General features: G+C 43.1%; 1 protein-coding gene across 5 annotated transcripts in view; it reads right to left on the reverse strand.

Moving 5' to 3' along the window:
- Positions 1–20080, reverse strand: part of BLNK (B cell linker) — a 73977-nt gene that overhangs the window by 38479 nt on the left and 15418 nt on the right. For 2 of the 5 annotated variants that reach the window (XM_027596706.2, XM_027596707.2), the window contains exons 2-4: positions 9327–9392; positions 5898–5947; positions 3638–3721 (exon numbers count right to left, since the gene is read on the reverse strand). In XM_027596706.2, coding sequence (XP_027452507.2) covers positions 3638–3721; positions 5898–5947; positions 9327–9392 — 200 coding nt within the window. Of the gene's footprint in view, positions 1–3637; positions 3722–5897; positions 5948–9326; positions 9393–20080 lie in introns of those variants that run through there. The other 3 variants (XM_027596709.2, XM_027596710.2, XM_027596711.2) reach the window with 2 other exon arrangements.

Consider the following 20080-nt stretch of genomic DNA (forward strand, 5'->3'; position numbering starts at 1 on the left):
GAATAAAGTTTGGAGCATGCTGCTCCTTTCCTCAAGAATCATCAGTGGCTCCCTATGGAGTCAAGCCGAGGCTCTGTGTCCACACATTCGGATGCCTGCCCCTCCTGTCCCTCCCTGGACCTCTCTTGCCGTCGTCCATGTTCACTCACAGTGATACTGGGCGTTGCGTTCCTCCCAGCCTGCACTTGTGATCGCTCTCTGCTCTGCCCGGGCTACTCCCCAGCCCATCTTCCTTCTTTGCGTGGAAGTCCCTGTTACAGCTCTGTCGTTCGGTCTTCCCCAGTGCCTCGGGTTCTGACCCATGACTCCTTCCTCGGGCCCTCACAGGCGCTGCTGGCACCTTGATGACACGTGAGGTCCATGCTGCCCTGTGCTATGATCATTTGTTTGGGCCTCTCGGTACTGAAAACCAAGGCCTATTTAATTTATCTTTGCACCTGGATGACGTTTGGCATTTGTAATCTGTGCAGTAATAAAAGTATGAACCAACAAATGAGTTGAAGGAACGAAAATTAGGATACTAATAATAGATTCCATTTATTAAACACTTCCTATGTGCTCTGGGCTAGGATAAGTATATTTTCTCAATTTTCCTCAAAAGGGTGCTTTGTCGTATGCCATTATGATCTCAGTTTTATAGTCGAGGTGCCATTATGATCTCAATTTTATAGTCGAGGAAACCGGTGCTAAGAGACGTTTCAAAACCTGTGTGAGGCCACATGGCTGGTGAGTGGGGGGGGGGGGGGTTGGAGGCCAGGCTCCCTGTCTTGGCCCCTGTAGCTGAAATCTCATGTAAACTGCCTGGCCCTCTACTGAGCCTTCGGATAAAACCTAGGAGAAACAAGAATGGCCCAATTCAGGCGTCATAGAGCGCTGAGGCAGAAAAGAGAGAAAAGCATCACCATTTGGGAGAGGTTGCCTGATGGCACCTTTAAAATAGAAACCTTTCTATTTTAAACCCAGCTACACCCATCTGCTGGTCCTACAAGCAACTCACAACAACCTGCTCTTAATAAAGTCACAGCCTGCAGGTCATTTCCCAAACTAAAAAGCAGGATGGTCCAAAGTACTAGATCCAAAGTACTGGTTGTCCAGCATCTCAGGGAGCTTCCTAAAGTGGGTGGGTTGTGATTTTAGAATCAGGCTCCCCGGGTTCAAATCCTGGCTCTGCTCCTTTCTACCTGCTTGGCAGTGGACCAGGAGTTTAATTGTTTAAAGCTCACTTTCTCACCTGTGAAACAAAGGTAAGAGTAGTGCTTGCCTCATGTGTTTATGAGATTCAAGTAATACAATACATGTGAAGTGCTTCCCAAAGCCTGGCACACAGTAAATGCTGTATTAATGTTACTTATTGTTGCCTTGGATATTGACAATGTCTTAATAAACCCTCAAAACAATACCAATTCTGGGCGCCTGGGTGACTCAGATGGTTAAGCGTCTGCCTTCGGCTCAGGTCATGATCCCAGGGTCCTGGGATTGAGTCCCTCATCGGGCTCCCTGCTCCTTGGGAGCCTGCTTCTCCCTCTGCTTCTCTCTCTCTCTCCCTCTCTTTCTCCCTCTGTCTCTCATGAATAAATAAATAAAATATTAAAAAAAAATACCAATTCTATTTCACTCCAGTGACAACCACACAATATGGCTACCATAAAGAAATGGACCCAAGAGAGCCTCTAGTGTAGAGGGTGATACTTTCAGGAGGGTAAGTTCAAGTTTAGTGTGGGCCAGGTGGTTTCACTAGGGATGTAAGTTTGCACGCCCCTGGCAGGAAGCTGAGATGCGGGTTGGGCCTCCTTATTAGGGAGAGCCTTTCCAATTGTGTCATGTACCTGGTTTGGGGCTTATGTTCCATTTACGGTGTCACAATCGCATGCCACATAATAGAGGAGCTCCTCCCCTTGCCTGGCCCAGGCTCTGTGATTCACATGGCTCCTGGCACTGTGAGGCACGTGCCAATGCCATGATGGTCCCACCTCCATGTCCGCTCCAGGGTTTGGAGCTTGGGCTCTGGGGTCAGGCTGCCTTGATCAAAATCCTGATTCAAAATCCACTAGCTTGCAGCATGAACAGGCAAATTGCTTAACCTCTGGGCACCCGTTTTCTCACCACTGAAATGGATATGATAAGTAGAGCCTGTGTCATGGGGCTTTGCGAGAATGAAATGAAATAGCCCAGGGAAAGCGAGCAGAAGGGCGCCTGACACCCATCTATTGAGTAAGAGCTCAATGGATGCTGCTGGTTACTATTAATCTACTTTCATAACGACCTGAAGGATAGATCAGCACTCTCATCTCCAAGCAGGAAGCTGAGGCTCAGGGAAGTTATAACTTTTCTAGGTTCACAGTGTTTAGGGGCCAAAGCCGGGATTCTAACCCAGGCTAGAGGACCCCAAAGTCCAAGATCTTCTCACCCAGCCATGGAGGTAATAGACCTAGGTCTGGAAGAACAGCCACGTATCACACTGAGGACAATCCAGGGCAGTGTAGGCTTTCCTGACAAATGTCTCAACACCTGGAATCATGGCCAGGTGCTGGGAAAGTTCTGTGAAGGGTATGCTCAGCAAGGGCTGAAGGGTTACATGAGGCTGTGTGGTGAGGGTGGGATTGAACGGGGCCTTGAAGGATGGCCAGGACTCAAGTGAGAGAACGAAGACGAAGGAGGGCACCCTCCTTCCACCCCCTAAGGCTGGGACCTGTGTGTCAGCCCCAGAAGCAGGGCCTAGCTGATGGCTGGGAGGGGCATCCATAAGGCTCCATAGATGTGGTTGGAATGAACAAGCTGTTCCGGAGAGTCAGGGGAGAAAACAAAGCCAGATTTGTTGCCAACCAAGGGGGTGATCCAGCCACAGAGGCCACTGTAGGTCCCAGTGACAAACCTGAGGCAGGAAGCCTGGTGAGGATGGTGTTTGAGTGGTTCAGGCATGAAGTGACAAAGGCCGAACCAGCCCGGGGGGCTCGGGAATGGGATGGGATGGCTGGAAAGACAGTAAAAGATTCTGTGGTGAGAGCTTGAGTGAAGCGGTGAAGGGAAGGGTGTGAATGGAGCATCCCTGTTCTGGGTCACGAGCAGCACCAGAGACCCTGGGCACTGCGGGGGGCCCTCCATGCTGCAGGTCTGACACACGCTCAGTTGTGGCCCTGATTCAGCTCTGGAGGCCCTGCCAGTTCCTCCTCTTACAGAGCTGGGGGCAGGATGTGGGGAAGGAGTGGGATGCAGGAGGGAAAGAAGGAAGGAGGCTCGGTTCGATGTGGTGGTGGAGGCAGATGCAAAGAGGGAACAGAAAGAAGAACTACAGAGGCTGTGGGGGAGGCAGCCCGTGGACAGTCCCCCTGGGTCTGTCCCAAGAGGAGAAAGGGACAGTGTACACAAGATGTACTGTGACAGTGTGGGGAGCAGATCTGAGCCACGTAGGAGAGGTGATTTGCATCTAAATGCTTCACATCTTAAAAAGTCCCTTGCCCTGTCCCTTCCTCCTTTCTCAGAGCCCTATTGATGGGGGGTGGGGTGACTGAGTCCTGGCTTGGCCATCACCTGGCTGAATGACCTCGGGCAGCCCCGGGGCCCGTCTGGTCTCCAGTTAGCCCTAACACGAGAAACTAGGGGTGAGCGGTCTTTCAGGACTTTCCAGGCTTTCAAATACCTTTGAGTCCAAGTTTCATTCCTCTATTCTTAGTTCCATGAGGCGGGGCTGATGGTGAATGCAGCTCTCCCCGAGTCAGCCTTGCTGGTACCACCAGTCAGAGTGGAGACAGGGAGACAAAAAATCAAGTGAATACTGGCTTCGGTAAGGACACCAGGGCAAGGGCGAGGCAGTGTGACAGTTCACTTCTCCAGCGGATGGAGGGTTGCTATGCATTCCCTGTGCTTCTTACAACAGCCCCTGGGTATTAGGGCCCAAGGGTCTAAGGAAAGAGGCCTCGTCCAGTTCTGACCACTCAGGGGTGTGTGGAATGGCCAGGGGAGCTTCTCTCTACAACAGTGTGACCTTAGGCAAATATTGACCTGTTTGCATTCTCATTTATTATCAGACACGCCACTAGTCATGAAGCACCTGAAGGTCAGGGCTATTTTTTGTTCCCCACTCCATATTTAGTAGATTCAGTGTCACACAAGATGTACTGTGTCATATTTGTCAAATGAGTCAAAGAATGTGTGAAACAGCAGAAGCACGTGGAGATATTGATTTCAGAGAATAAATTATTCCAATGACCTAATTTCTTAATTTTATCCTTGAAGTTGCACGGAACACCTCTATCTCTGTTTTCCTGAATGTTTAAAGACTTGTGCTGTGTGGCCATGAGGACAGACTTAGGAAGCCAGCAGGAAATGGACTGACTGCATCTCTGTCCTGCCAGGGCTGTCTGTCCTTGACAGGACCAAAGAGGCTTGGGAAGTCATCACAGGAAATGTCCAAACAGAAGGTGGGCCTCATTTGTGGTGCATGGTGGTGGTGGGGGTGGAGGGTTAAGCACTGGGTTGGATGTTAAGCTGTCGGATCTTTGGGGCTCCTTCTAAACCTGGGACTCTATGATTCCATAATTTTCCATCAAAACTCAGGGTACTTAGCAGATATCATTTGCTTTGTTTTCTTTTCTTTTTTAGAACTTGGGGGAGAAGGATGAATTTGTTCTCATTTGTTAACTAAGCAGCTTGCTTGGGTTTTGTTTTTTTTTTCCCCCTTGGCTTTTGATCAGGTAGATTTTAAAGGTCAGGACAGGGTCTTTATTTATTTTTTTTATTTATTTTTATCTTTTCACTGCAAAGGAATCTCCTGGTCAACTGTTGAGACTTGCTGACTGATTGGCAAGGTGAAGTCAATAAGTACTGTGTAACCTAGGGAGTTCTGGAAAGTGGTCCAACAGGTCAGTCACCAGACTTGACATGTTGGTCAGCTTTTCTTAGTGTGATAAGATTTAATTAGTGCCTAAGAGGAACTCAACTGTCTGATTTATTGCTGTCTTGATCAGCGACAGAAAAAAAATAGTAAGCATCCTTTAAGGTTGTGATTTGGGTTGTTGTGCTGTAGAGGAAGATACTTCATTGATGTCTGTAGCCCTGTGGTTTTCACTAAGGGCTATATAGGTCTGTCCATGTCCAGGAAATCTTTATATTTCGGCCAGTAGAAAGAGATTTTAGACTTATCTTCCCAAGTCCTTTCTTCTAGAAAAGGGAAGTATGTTGGATAATTTATTTTGCTCACCACTGCCATAAACAATGCCAATCTCAAGACTACCCTCTGCTGACAAAATTGATCCTAGTTGGAATGGGTAGCAGGGCTAAGGTCAGAGAGGACTGAGTAACCATGCACCAACAATAATTTATCTTCCCCCTCTTCCCCACCCTCACTGACCCTCAAGTATCCATTTTAACAATTCTCTATCCAGGAAGCCTTCCCTTCCCTGATTCCTCCACACCCTCCACTTCAGATTAGATTAGACACTGCTGTATGGACTTTCATAGAACTTTGTGCTTCCCCATCACCCTAACTCTAATTGCTTTTATATCCTTGTATCTTCTTTTCTCCACTATAAACACCGTGAGTATGGAGACTATATCTGTCTTGTTTAGCCCTGTATCTCTACCTAAAACTGTGTATGTGCCTGGTACATGGAAGATACTTAATAAATGTCTGATAAATAGATGAGTGGATGGATGGCTGGCTGGCTGGATGGCTGGCTGGCTGGCTGGCTGGATGGATGGATGGCTGGATGGCTGGCTGGCTGGCTGGCTGGATGGAATACTACATCTCCACTGTAGTCAAATGCCTAATGGATTTTGGCATTCTTAAAATTGGGATGGGCACTCTTATTTTCAAATGAGTAGAACATAGTTCCCTTTTCTAGAAGTAACTATGAATATGAAATTAGTCAAGAGTCCAAGTATTTTAGAAATACTCTTACCTGAGGCATAATCCCTTTGAGGAACACTCGGAGGTGCTTTGACTTTCAGCCTATAGAGAACAACCATTAGACAAATGGTCAGTGAGTAGGACAACTGTTGTCAAGGCCCATAACAGAAGCAGATATATAGATAACAGACAGATAACTAACAGAATGATGGCTTCTTTTGGACCCATCACATTGAAAGGCTAAATGTATCGTAAATGGAGTGAAGCCATTAACCAGAGGTCTCCCACCTCCCTCATCTCCTCAGTGTGCAAGGGGGCTGTCACTTGGCAAAGGTCAAGTTCAGTGGTGGAGGGTTCTGAGAGGTCAGAATACTAGAAAGCACAGAGTTCAGAGGTTCAAGGAAGAGAAATGTTGATTGGCTGATAGGATGGTAAGAGAAGATGAACTCTATTTTAATAAATAATAAATGCTTTAAATATCAAGAAAAATATTAGATATAACAGAGCACTTAGTTGTAGGTTGGACTGAGATTATTTAGGCACTATTAAAAAAGTGCCAAATAAGTGAGCAGTGAGCGTCTCCAAGTTGGGGATTGTGATACTTAGCTTATTTAGAAGTTGAACTGTTTCAAGCACTCTCAAAACTACTTTAGTATCTTTACGCATGTATAAAATGTTTGAATATTCACAATCCTTCCCCCCTCACTAAAAGAAGAAAGTTAAAATTACATTTTAAAAATATTTCCCAACACCTCCCATTCTATTATTTGAAATGGGTAAGATTTCTAGTAAATTATTATTCTTAATAATAGTTGCTCATTTCATTTAAGAATGATTTGCTTAATGAAATTTACAGTATATATAAATAAAACCTACATCCAGTAGCCTTTATTTACTAAAACATCACATCCTTTTTTAAGAAACAGGGTATAGGTTAACCATTACATGCAAAACATATTTCATTTCTTGTGGGAAAAAAGCAGTTCAGAAATTCATGTCTGATTACAAAAAAATTAGCCTGATAAACCAGAATTTTAATGTTGCAAAAATAACAATATTTGTATTTGCATAGAAATTCTGCTTTTTGTTTCCCCAAAGGTTCTCAGATCGATTATTTCATTCAATTCTCATAGCAAGCCAGCGTGGGCTGGGGAGATATTATCATTAGATTTCTGATGAGGTCCAGAGAGAAAGATTAGCCACGGTGTTATGGGGGGGGGAAAGCACAAAAACAAACAAGGAATGGTGCCGGGTCTGTTCCTGAACCAGTAAAATTTCGAGAAACACAAACCAACCATTACCCGTTATTGCCATCATTTCATAAGAGAAAATAAACGGTATTTTAATACCCAAAATGTCTGAAGGTTATCATCTCGGGATAAAGGACAGACTCAGGAAGGGACTGGTGGTCACTGAACACCGACCAGGAATAAAAGCTGTGGTTTGGGCCTCACTTAGCAGCCAGCAGCTGCATGCCAACCCCCAACGCTTCAAGGTCCTTATTTTCTCATTTGGCCATGGACCAGTGACAATTCTGTCACGGTCTTGTGTTAGGAAACCAGTGTGTTCAACCGTGCTTCCTCCTTTCAAGGTAGCACCTGTTGCCTGGCAACGAGTAAGAGGGTAACAGCAGGTCACTCAGAAGCAAAGGGCCACTGTCTTCACCTAGGGTAACGATTATGGCAGCCATATTTTCCAAGCTGAGAGGAAACATGGCTTGTCAAGTAAAAGTGTATTTTGGGAACAATGGGCATAATAAAATAGAAACTGTCTGAAAAACTCTGAGCTCCGTGGCTACTCTAAGTATGCCTGACCATGGAATAGAGAGACGTTTTACACAAAGGCATCATATTATGGAGAAAACTGGTGTATTGTAAGACTGACAACTGTGGGATAATTAATCTAGAATTGCTAGCGATTAAAACAATGACTAGCAGGTTATCTCATTTCAATGTGATTCTGCGTGTGTCAGAAATACTAAATGAGAATAATCTCTCCACCACAGGACAGAGCACGAGGACAAATTCTCCTCCTCTAGGAGATGCCCCACAAGCAGAAGACCATTTTAACTATTTTATGTTAATCACTTATACACATTGAGACTCATTTGCATTTTATAGTCTAAAAACACCATAAAACATGATTTCCTACTTACAAGTTTAACAAAGACCAAAAAGAATGCAGACATTTTGTTCTGAAGGCATAGGGAAGTGAACTTCTCTATACACTATTAATGGTACAAAATTTTTGGAAAGCAATTTGATAACATCAATAAAAATTTCAATGGCATAAATTCTTCCATCTAGAAATTTCATTTTAGGAATTTAGCTTTCTGGTATACTCAAAATCTGTAAAAATCTGTAAAAATTATTTATTATGGCCATTATAAGAAATGGCCACAAAATTTTTAGTGATCTTATCAAATTCACCTCCAAGAATATGTCAGTTTAAACCCCCACATCTCTTTCCCATAGCTGGTTAAATGAAGGATAATACATTTATAGCAGACTATTAATAAGCTGTTCAAAAAAGAATATGCCCTATTTTTACATACCATCAAACAAAGACGTCCATGATATAGCATTAAGTAAAACCACTAAGCAAAGCAAGTTGGTAGAATGGTTTATGAAGTATGACGCCATTCATGATGAAAATGTATGTGTGTATAGCTGTGTACTATATCACATACATACACATATATATACCAGACTCACTGATGACAATGTCTATTTCCCCAGAGTTGGTTGAGGTGTGAATATGGAGAAGTGGGAGATTTTGACTTCATGCAGTTCTGAACTCTCTGATTTTTTTTCCTGGTGAATCTCTACTACTTTCACTTTCTGAATAAAAGAACTTACACAAAAACTTAATGGAATACCATTTCCTCTTTCCTCTTAGATTTTGAGTGGCAAATACAGGTATGTACAATTTTTATCTTTTTTTTTAAAAAAGCTTAAGAGTTTTTGATGTGCAGGAAGATTTGAAATTCTAGCTTTTCCTCTCCAAGCACATTGAAAACACTATTTTAAGGCTATAATTGAAAAAGCAAAAATTGAAATATGGAAAACAGGTATGGCATCCTAAAAATGCTAAGACTGTATTCTTATAACTTCTCTTTTGGATTTCTCGAAGCGTGTCCTTGTGGACTTTAACTAAATAGTTATAGAAGCCGATTGTCCTGTTTCTATAAATGTCTTTGCTGACATTTGCTGGCACCTTGAGTGGTATGGCTCACTTTTACTGCAGTGAGAGGGAAAAGCAAAATGCCCCGAGTGTCACCCCATTCATTTTCCATGTTTCCTGAATATGGGTCTTACCACCATGGACTCTAGCGATGAGTAAGAAAGGGTTACATGCTAAAGAGGCTGCAACTCCTCACTTGGGTAACAGAGAACCTTGTTCTCTTCCACCTAGCACAGGCTAGAATAATGTGTTATTTATATAAATGAGTGCGTATATAGTGCTATGGAGTTTAACTTACTTTTTGATTTTGTTCATTATTCCACCTTCATTGTTCTTGATATCGTGGACCATCTTTTGAAGCTGCCTGCAAGAAACAAATTAAACATAAAATATTAATAACAAGGTTGATTTAAAAAAAAAGTCTTCTGTCCTTCTTGAATACAAAAAGAGAAAAGACCTACAATAAACCCCTCGAACAGTGTGAATCGTATTGTATTTAATTAGGTTGACCATCTGCTACCTGAGTAAAGGGAAAGTGTGACTGATTCTGTAAGGAACGTGGTCATTGGGCCATGTCCCTGTCCCTGCCCATTGGATATCTGGGCCAGGCTCAGGCGCTGAAGACAAACTGTGGTTTCTAGATCTGTCCATTCTGAGGACACACGTGTGGCAAAAGCCCTCTGATAAACCTCACTGTTCACCCCTGATTGTCCTTAGAGCATTCACATTGCAAGATGGAGCTACCTTGAAGGACACATGAGCTGAAATCAGGTCCAAGATTTTTTTTTGGTGAACTTTACGAGGTAGAATCTGGAAAAACTGTCACCAAAAAGTTGTACATACATAGAAGCCATAAAGAAAATGATTAATGAATCTGACTGCATACACATTTGGAAACTCTGTAGAACAAAAAGTAATATGCATAAGATCAAAAGATAAATGATGTGCTGGAAGAAATATTTGTGACACAATAATAATAAGGACTCCATCTTTTGATTGACAGAGAAATCTTATGACTCAGCAAAGTAATTATTAATAATTCAATAGGAAACAGGCAAAAGATGTGAACACGTAGCAAACAGAAAAGGACAAGTGGCCAACAGACTAATGAAAAGATATTTAACATTACTTACATTTAAAGAAATCTAGATCAAAGCAACAATGAGACATGTTCTACTTATCAGATTGGTAGCAGTTGGAAGCAGAACTTCATGTGATAATACCCTGGGTAGATGGGGGTACAAGAATACAGATATTCTTGGGAATGCACATTGTTATAATCAATACCTGTTAAATTTTAAAACCTGCATGCCTTTTGACCCAGAAATTCTACTGCTAGTAATTTGCCATTATAAACATGGTCATAAAACCATACCATTATGTACATATAAACATTTTGCATAATAACCATAATCCTTCCTGACTCGCCACTAAAAAAACCTGGAAACAACCTAAATGCCCATCAATCATTAAAAGGGAACTAGTAATGTAGACTTTGATAAAGCCATACAGTGGACTACCACAGAACCTTAAAAAAAAGAAAAAAAAAGAAACATACCCGTATTGCTGACACATAAAAAAATTCCCCAGCACATATTAAGTTAAACAAAACTGTGAAGGAGAAAAAAGCAAAAAAGGAAGAAAGGAAAGGAAGTTCAGAATAATGTGTATCACATATTTTTTTCTGTGGGATGCGAAAGGACACGTACATTCCTATGAGCCAGCACATGCATAGCTTTTTAGAAGGATATGCAAGCAGTTATTCAAAGATTGTTTTCCAAGGCAATGGAGTATCCTCATACAAATTAGAAAAGGGTACCCCTTTCTTCTGGGTGGGCACCTTCATGGCAGCAGGGCACACAGCCTGGCAAACAGTCAAGGAAGGAATAAATCTCAGCCTCTACTTGTCCTCATAGCCAAGCGCCCTTGTATATAGACTGTGGAGTGAAAGCTGGCGGCTCCAGGGGGAATGGGGCCTTCCGTTTTATAAAAAGGAGACTTCCTCTTTACAATGAAGATTTTTCTGTATGATTTGAATGTTCATAGCTTGTGCATATATCATTTCTATTATGTTTTATATAGATATATAGAGAAAAATGTTAATAGGGTCAGAGTACAGGGCCATGGTTTTTCTCTTCATAATAACTTTCTGACTTAAAAAAATGTACTTATATTTATATATATTTACATGTAAATATATATTCATGTGTTATGTATGAAATATACATAATTTTATGTTGTATATAAATAATGATGTATATAAATATATAAAATATATTTCTTATTTATATTTATATACAACTAAATTATATATATAATAAATTATATATATATATATTTACAATTTCACACGGTTCTGTCATCAAAGAGTAAGATAGTTGAATTCACTTTTCAGGCAAGCCTTTCCTTTGTTCTGAGGAAACGATGTGCTTGAGCCCTATAGTTAACAAAATGTAAATCTCATACACAGCCATTGTTCTCGGAGAAAATTGTGATTTCCCATAAACCTGATCGCAAATTTCTCTAACTCTGGGAGATAGGCCTTGCATGGGGTAATATGAATAGTGGTGCACAATTAAGTTTGGCAGAGGTCTATGAAACCCTGTTGACTAGGGGGAATCTGGAGGAACATTCTCTGGCTCTGCATGGATTTAGGACGGGCGTGTTGCAAAGCTCTTCAGCGTGGGTGGCGCAGTTAGAGCATGGGAGGCAGCTTGCTGGAGGAGTACTGCCTGGCCTGCCTGTTGGCATCTCGGCCGCTGAGTGTTAATTTAAGGCTAACTAACCCACCGAGGCTGATGTTCTGCTGTAGTTGTTGACTTGAGAGCCGTTGGGCACTGAGGGGTGGGGTGAGATTTACTGGGTAGGGATAGACCCTCCTCCCCTCAACCCTTCTGGCAAAAGGAAGACTCTCAAATAAGGAATGGGAACTTGCACTGGGGATTTTAGGGAGCTCTCTCCCCTTCCAGGTCTAATGACTGTTAGGAGCTAATCCTGAAGAGCATAGACCCACCAGAAGGTCATTCATTGCTGGGCAGGTGGGGAGGGATACGAGAGTGGCTGGGTTTGGGCTCCATCTCTGAGAAGAGCCCTACCTGGCACCATCGCTAGCCATTTGCAATGAGAGAATTCCTCCCCATTGCCCCCGAATGTTCAGTGGTATCCTGTTGGTTGTTGTACCCTGGCCTCAGCCAGGCTGTGGGGAAAGGCGCGTTCCCTGGGCTTGGAGGAGCGAAGCGCAGAGGAAAGACAGGCTGGAGGGTGGAGTAGAAGGAGCAGAGAAACTTCTTTCAGGACAACCTTAAGCTGCATCTTGGGAAATTGTCTACAAAACTGGGGGACCAAATGAGGGACCCATGTTGGGATGTGGGGAGAGGTCGGCGCCAAGTGGTATTTTGGATAACAAAGGAAATGAGACCATATTTTATATCCCCAGTTAGGAAGGCTGCACTCACTAATTCCATTCATATGAGAACTCAGCAAAGCCCTAGGCTCAGCAGCAGAGAGGAAAGAAGGGATGAGGGAGAAGGGGGAACGGCTGCCCAACTGAGACACACAGAGGGATCCTAGAGCTGGACCCTTGAGTTGCCTCAGAACACCACAGGATTCTAGAGTTTGTTCACATATGTCCTGCACCAAACCCCTATCTCCTTTTCCTGCAGAACTCTAGGGAATCTCTGAGACAGAGGAATGAGGGAAAATGAAAGATAAGAGGTCTGGGCTTGGAGAGAAGGAGAGATTGAGGGAGAGAGAAGTTGGCATGGTTTGATCGGGAGGCAATTTAATAATTTCCAGTGCAGAACAGAAGGCAACTCTGGCTGTAAGCTGACTGTAATCGAACAAAACACCTTCAGGCTGAATTAATCCTTAACTAGGTTCAAGGACAAAATGAGTCAGTGTAAAGGATGCTCTCTGAAGTTTGTCAAGAATGGGACACAGAGTAAGGGGGAGCCAGGGGCTGATTTGTATAAGTAACTTTGCTGCAGGTGTAGATAAACAGATGTAAACTGTTGCATAAGTTTGATGTGATTTTGTCATTTGCTCAACTTGGTATCTGATGCTTTTTGGCCCTTCCTAATTTCTTTTCACTATATATTATTAAAATAATTATAATTATAATATGTAATTATGGCACATTGTCGAATTGTTTCATAAACTACACATTTTGTGTGCAAAGTTTTTCTTCTCCCTCTGCCGCTCATTCACACAAATCCTGATGCCCACAGACTGTCAGTTACAGTCACCAAACTTCTATTACCTGGGAAAACACAGTGTCCCCCAAACTAAGATGTGATGATGCTCTCAGCTCATTTTATCAACTACTCTGTGTGATGCACACCTTTCCTCCTCTCTGGCATCCGCTTTGGAGCACTTTTTTGCTCTACTACAGCATAAAGCATATGCAAAAGGAATGTACAGCTGGACTGTTCCCAGATTTAAATACCAGCTGTCTCACTGTGATAAGTCATGGTTAGGTGAAAATAAGCATAAAACAGCTTCTCTTTGATTAGTCCTTTATGAGATATCCTTCCGTGGATGGCAGAGGATAATAGGATCACAATTTAATTTTTAAAATTGTGATGACACAGCCATGCTCACGTAACAAAAATAAAATTAAGAACAGAACTTACCTAATATATGTTTTAAAAAGATGTTAATATGGTAATCCCTACCAAAATAACACCAGCATTTTTCACAGAGCTAGAACAAACAATTCTAAAATTTGTATGGAACCAGAAAAGACCCCGAATAGCCAAAGGAAAATTGAAAAAGAAAAGCAAAGCAGAAGGCATCACAATTTTGGACAAGTTTGTATGACAAAGCTGTAATCATCAAGATAGTATGGTACTGGCACAAAATAGACACATAGATCGATGGAAGAGAACAGGGAAACTAGAAATGGACCCATAACTATACGGGCAACTAATCTTCAATGAAACAGGAAAGAATATCCAGTGGGGAAAAGACTGTGTCTTCAACAAATGGTGTTGGGAAAATTGGACAGCCACATGCAGAAGAATGAAACTGGACTACTTTCATACACCATACACAAAGATAAAGTAAAAATGGATGAAAGACCTAAATGTGAGACAGGAATCCATCAAAGTCCTAGAGGAGAACACAGGCAGCAACCTCTTGGACCTTGGCTGCAGCAACTTCTTACCAGACACGTCTCCAAAGGCAAGAGAAACAAAAGCAAAAATGAACTATTGGGACTTCATCAAGATAAAAAGGCAACCCACGGAATGGAAGAAGATATTTGCAAATGACATATCAGATAAAGGACTAGTATCCAAAATCTATAAAGAACTTATCAAACTCAACACCCCCAAAATAAACAATCCAGTCAAGAAATGGGCAGAAGACATGAACAGACATTTTTCCAAAGAAGACATCCAAATGGCCAACAGACACATGAAAAATGCTCAGCATCACTCATTATCAGGGAACTACAAATCAAAACCACAATGAGATATCACCTCACACCAGTCAGAATGGCTAAAATTAACAAGTCAGGAAACATCAGATGTTGAGGATACAGAGAAAGGGGAAACCCTCCTACACTGTTGGTGGGAGTGCAAGCTGGTGCAGCCGCTCTGGAAGACAGAATGGAGGTTCCTCAAAAAGTGAAAAATAGGACGACCCTATGACCCAGCAATTACACTATTAGGTATTTATAAAGAGGATATAAACATAGTGATTCAAAAGGACACACATGCACCCCAATGTTTATAGCAGCAATGTCCACAATAGCCAAACTATGGAAAGAGCCCAGATGTCCATCAACAGATAAATGGATAAAGAAGATGTGGTATATATATACAATGGAATATTACTCAGCCATCTAAAAGAATGAAATCTTGCCATTTGCAATGATGTGGATGGAACAAGAGAGTATTATGCTAAGCGAAATAAGTTGGTCAGAGAAAGACACCATATGATTTCACTCATATGTGGAATTTAAGAAACAAAGCAGATGAACATAGGAGAAAGGAAGGAAGAATAAAATAAGACAAAAACAGAGAGGGAGGCAAATCATAAGAGACTCTTAACTCTAAGGAACAAACTGAGGGTTGCTGGAGGGGAGGTGGGTGGGGGAATGGGAGAGCTGGGTGATGGGCATGAAGGAGGGCACTTGATGGAATGAGCACTGGGTGTTATACGCAACTGATGAATCACTAAATTCTACCCCTGAAACTAGAACTAACTTGAATTTAAATAAAATCTTGGGGGAAAAAAAGAAATAAAAGATGTTAATACGTATTTTTAAGCAGCATGGCATTTCAGCATTTTAAAATAGTAAGCAGATTATACAAATAATTATAATTATTATTACTCATATAAACCAAATCAAATTATACATTCACTCCTTTGTCACTGATCTAAAATTTTTTTCAAGCTTTTGAATTAATGTCAACAAACTTAGTTTTTAACAACACCCTGAAGCTGTGTGCCCCAGGCTGAGCCTGGCTCTCAAAAGATTTAGATCCCACAAGTTCTGAGTTGGACAAATCATTGTTTGAAAATTCCCAGTTTTTTGCCTTCAAAGAAGCAGCTTCCCACCTTCAACTGCACCTGAATCCCCGGGAGGGCTACTGAAACGCGGAAGGTGGGCCCCGCCCCCAGAGCTTCTGATTGGGTAGGTCCAGAGTGGGTCGGATAATTTGCATTTCTGACCATTTGCTTGGGGCTGACTTTACTGGTTAGGAGACCACCCTCCACACCCTTTTGTGCTGTGGGCCTTTCAGTTGTGCCTAAGTTAAGCAAATAGATGCTTGGGGAAAACTCCTGAATCCCAGTGCGAAGTTTCAGACAATGAAGCTGAGCGGTCAGTTCAACAACCTCACTGGGGCGTGGGTTTTCCTGGGCTGTCCCTCCTTTGTGGGACTCTGGGCTTTTCTCTGTGTGGATTTAAACTACCCTCTGCCTGTATATTTTTATTTATTTGAGAGTCATGTGCTTTCTTCTCGAGCCATAGTCTGCGGAAGCAGCAGAGTGGTGATGGGCGTGCTGGGGGGGCGGGGGGCGTGCAGGATGAACGTGCCCTTCCCATTTGCAACAGTGAAAAAGGGACTGGACCTGCTTGGCGCAGAGCCGCATGGTAGGGACCATTTGATGACCTTGGGGCTAAGACATGACCATATCCCTGTCTGTGAGAAACGGGCTGTCACTCAGTCTGCAAAGACTCTCCTCCAGAACAGGAATCAAGGAAGATGAGCATGTGGGGGACAGGACTTGGGCTTTGCTACCTGGATGTTTCCCGTCTTCCTGGGGCCTCCTGGTTGTTGGTCCCTTCACAGGCTGACCTCTAGAAGGATTTCTACAGTGCAGAAGTGAGCTGGCCTTTAGAATGGTCTATGGCTGGGAGCAAAGCTGGGAAGACCTGAAGAAGGATCCAGGACACTGAGCGAAGCCTTGTCTAGTAGTAAATATAAATCATTCTCTGTGTTGTGCTTCCTTTCTGTTATTCCCCAAATTTCAGCAGAGACTTACTATGTGTTAATAAGTCTGTTGGATTGTGTGGAAATGAGGAAAGGGCCTGTGGCCAGAGGTGGAAAGAGCCTCAGGATGCCATCTGGGAGGGGGGGGATGGCTCCAAGAAGACGGGCTCATGGATCTGGAGACAAGCAGGAGCCAGGATGGAGCAGTGTGGGTTGTGTAAGCAGCCCTGGGACTCCCAGAATGCCAACGGCAGGAAATCTGGTAAAAATGGTTATAGGGGTACTGTATTTCGAATGGCGAAAAGGAATGTGACCTTTTTTTTCTTCAGAGTCCCAGATAAGTATGGCTGGTCACATAGGTTGTACAGTTTTTAATTTTGTGACTTTATTTCTGATTTAAAAAAAAAAGTAATATATGCCAAGTGAATAATCCTGAAAGGCTAAAAGGGCTACATACAGTATGATTCCAACTGGAATCTGGAAAAGGCAAAACTATGGAAACAGTAGAAAGATCAGTGGTTGTCATGAGTTCAGGAGGAGGAAGGGAAGGATGAATAGGTGGAACAGGGGATTTTTAGGGCAGTGAAACTATTTTTGTACGATACTATCATGGTGGCTACACGTCACAGATGTATCAAAATTTGGAAATAATACTTAAGACTTCACTCTTAATTCCAGCCTCCACTATTAACATTTAATTAAACAGCCTTCTAATGTTTTGCTACACATGTATATAGTAGGTATAGATTTTACATAATTAAGATCATACTTGACATTTCGTAACCTGCATTTTCCACTTATATCTCAAACATTTTCGTAAGTGACCATGATCCTGAGGCTTTGTCTGCTTAGCCAGCCAGTCTTTACCTGTATCTTTCCTCCCCCTGCAAACAGAGGGGCTTTTAATGAGCTGAAACTCCAATCTGGGTGGGTGTGACAGGGAGCAGTGAAATGTCAGGACCCCTATACTTGAGGGAGGGGAGAGAGAAGGCCAGACTAAACCCGAGCAGATCAGCATCAAGAGGTATGGAGAAGATCTGCTGGAGGTCTTGTTTCTGTGGGCCTTGGATGGGCGGTGGGGGTGGGGTGGGGGGGAGGGTTGGGCCCAAGGGGCAGGAGAGAGTCCATCTCAGGTTCCCTCCTGTTCCTTCAAACCCAGATCACTCTCTGAAACAGTGCTTTCTAGAGGATGGTCTGAAGACTACCTAATGCTAGCAACTGTAAAATGAAGATATCTACCTCACAGTGTTGCTGTGAAGAGAATAAATAATGGATGTAAAGTGCCTGCCCACGCAGGCCTTTTCAGTTCATCGTAGAGGCTTGTCTTGCAGAAGACCCTTGGAGACCAGTTTAGACCAGGAACAAAGCTCCTATCAGTGACGTGCGCTAGAGACGGGAAGGGGACGCCTTCCCACCAGGGTTGATCTCCTGCAGGCCAGAAGGTGCTCCAGGATTGGGTTTGGTTATGGGGTGTCTCTGTTATTGTTGTTTTGTCAGTGTCTTTTGGGGGGAGGGTGATGGGTGGTGGCAGGGAGGGTTGGCTGAGAACATCCCCCAGCCTGGTGTGGCTGATTGCTACCAACATGTGGGAATCACGCATTAACCACAGTTCTGCATAAAACAGGGTATTTATGTGCCCTGACATGAGTGGCATTTTGATCTTTAACCTACAGAAATACCTTTGCAAAAGATGAATTATTTTGAGTTCTTAGGGTGCCTTTAGTTAACTGACAAATGCTTCCATATAGTCAGCTATGTTCAAGTGTAAGAAGAGAACATTTTAATCAACACTAAGTTTAGTACAAGTAAAAATACTGTGCTTGTCAAAAAATTAAAGTAAATTAGAAACAAGAACTCAGATTGCTGGGTCCTCAACCACCTCAGTGGAATAAAAATCCCAGGTGGGGCCCAGCAATCTGCATTTTAACAACCTTCTTGGGACTGGCGATTCTTAGGCACAGAGGAGGCTGAGAACCTTTATTAAAAGAAGCAAGGTGGGTTTATCTGCTTCTAGGCCAGCCTTAATCGCAAAGAGCACAAGAGAAGGCCCCCCTCACTCCCAACCTCCAGAGTATTTTCCCACCTGCCTGTATTGCTGAAATATCTTTAACAGCAAGTCTTTACTCCAAATGGGATGCTGAAGGCTTACACAGACACTCTCTCGCGCCAGGAAACTAACATACTGGCAAATAAGAGTTTTAGTCAACGGTGTGATGTCTGCTCTCAATAGGGAGAACGAGCAGAAAGGATGAACTGTGGGTGCCGACGACCAGGCTTTTACCTTCACGGATGCTCAGATCAATACAAATCTGACCCAGAGATACTTTCCATCTGCCTGCCTCTGTTCCCTGGCAACCTGGCACCAGAGCAGGGACTCCAGCTCCAGGAGCTGAACACAAACAGCCCAGACTTGTTCACTGAGTATTTTTGAATTGAAGGTAAGAGATTACATCAATGGGCAGTCTCCATACATCTTCTTCTTGGAGGAGAGGAGGTCTTGATTTTGGCTACACAATAGAGTCACTTAGGGTGCTTTTAATAGTCCTCATGCCCAAGGCTCCCCCCACACCATTGGCTCTCAGGTGATTCTGATGTGTGGCCAAGGCTGAGAACCACCGGCAGCATTACCGTTTGGAGATTCCCCAGCAAAGACCCATCAGCTAAGAGAACATGAGGAGAGGAATCCATAGATGCTGATTGCCCTTCAGAAAGGTGTCTGCAGGTTGAGAGCAGCCCCGGGATGGAGAGGGACAGAACAGATGCAGGAAGGATAGACTGGTGGACGCAGGGCTCCATCAGAACCAAGGGAGCACTGGGAAGGCGGCTGCACATGGATAGTTTGGCCAGATCACCAAAAACTAGTCTCAGAAAATTCCTATTTTATAAAATACCTTTCCAATAATTTTTATTAAATACAGGAGGTGATTTAAAAGATGGCATTAGGGCGCCTGGGTGGCTCCGTTGGTTTAGCGTCTGCCTTCGCCTCAGGTCATGATCCTAGGGTCCTGGGATTGAGCCCCACATTGGGATCTCCCTGCTCTGTGGGGAGCCTGCTTCTCCCTCTCCCTCTGCCTGCCACTCCCCCTGCTTGTGCTCTCTCTCTGTCAAATAAATAAATAAAATCTTAAAAAAAAAAGATGAGGAAACCTATTTAAAAAAATAAAATAAAAGATGGTATTATCTGCAAGAAGTATATTTTTTTGAAATTTAGTAGAAAAAAGTAAAAGGATCAGAAAACATCTTGCTTTCCTTTTAGCTCCTTAATGCATTCATAGAGGACCCTGAAAGGCAGGTTTTAGAAGGTTTTTGTACTTAGATCTCTCCAGGAAAGGTGGAATGCAAAGCAGTGTTAATCAGAGAAAATCCTTATTTAATCTGGATTTAGGAATGCATTAAAGAGGGTCTTAGACGAAAGAGACTCTTGCAAACAAAAAGAGCAGATAAATCCTTCCTTCTTCTTCCCCCCCAAATCTTAACCAAGGTTGGGGCTGGAGCTTTATCTTTTCAGTATCCGTGGGGCTGGTCCTCTGTGTGTGAGGGCTTGTCAGGGCCCTTCTCAGCTCTTGTTCCTAAACCCCAGCTTGCACCAGGCCACACCCTCCTCAAGAGC

The sequence above is a fragment of the Zalophus californianus genome, chromosome 15 (assembly GCF_009762305.2).
Source record: "Zalophus californianus isolate mZalCal1 chromosome 15, mZalCal1.pri.v2, whole genome shotgun sequence".
Lineage (NCBI taxonomy): Eukaryota > Metazoa > Chordata > Mammalia > Carnivora > Otariidae > Zalophus > Zalophus californianus.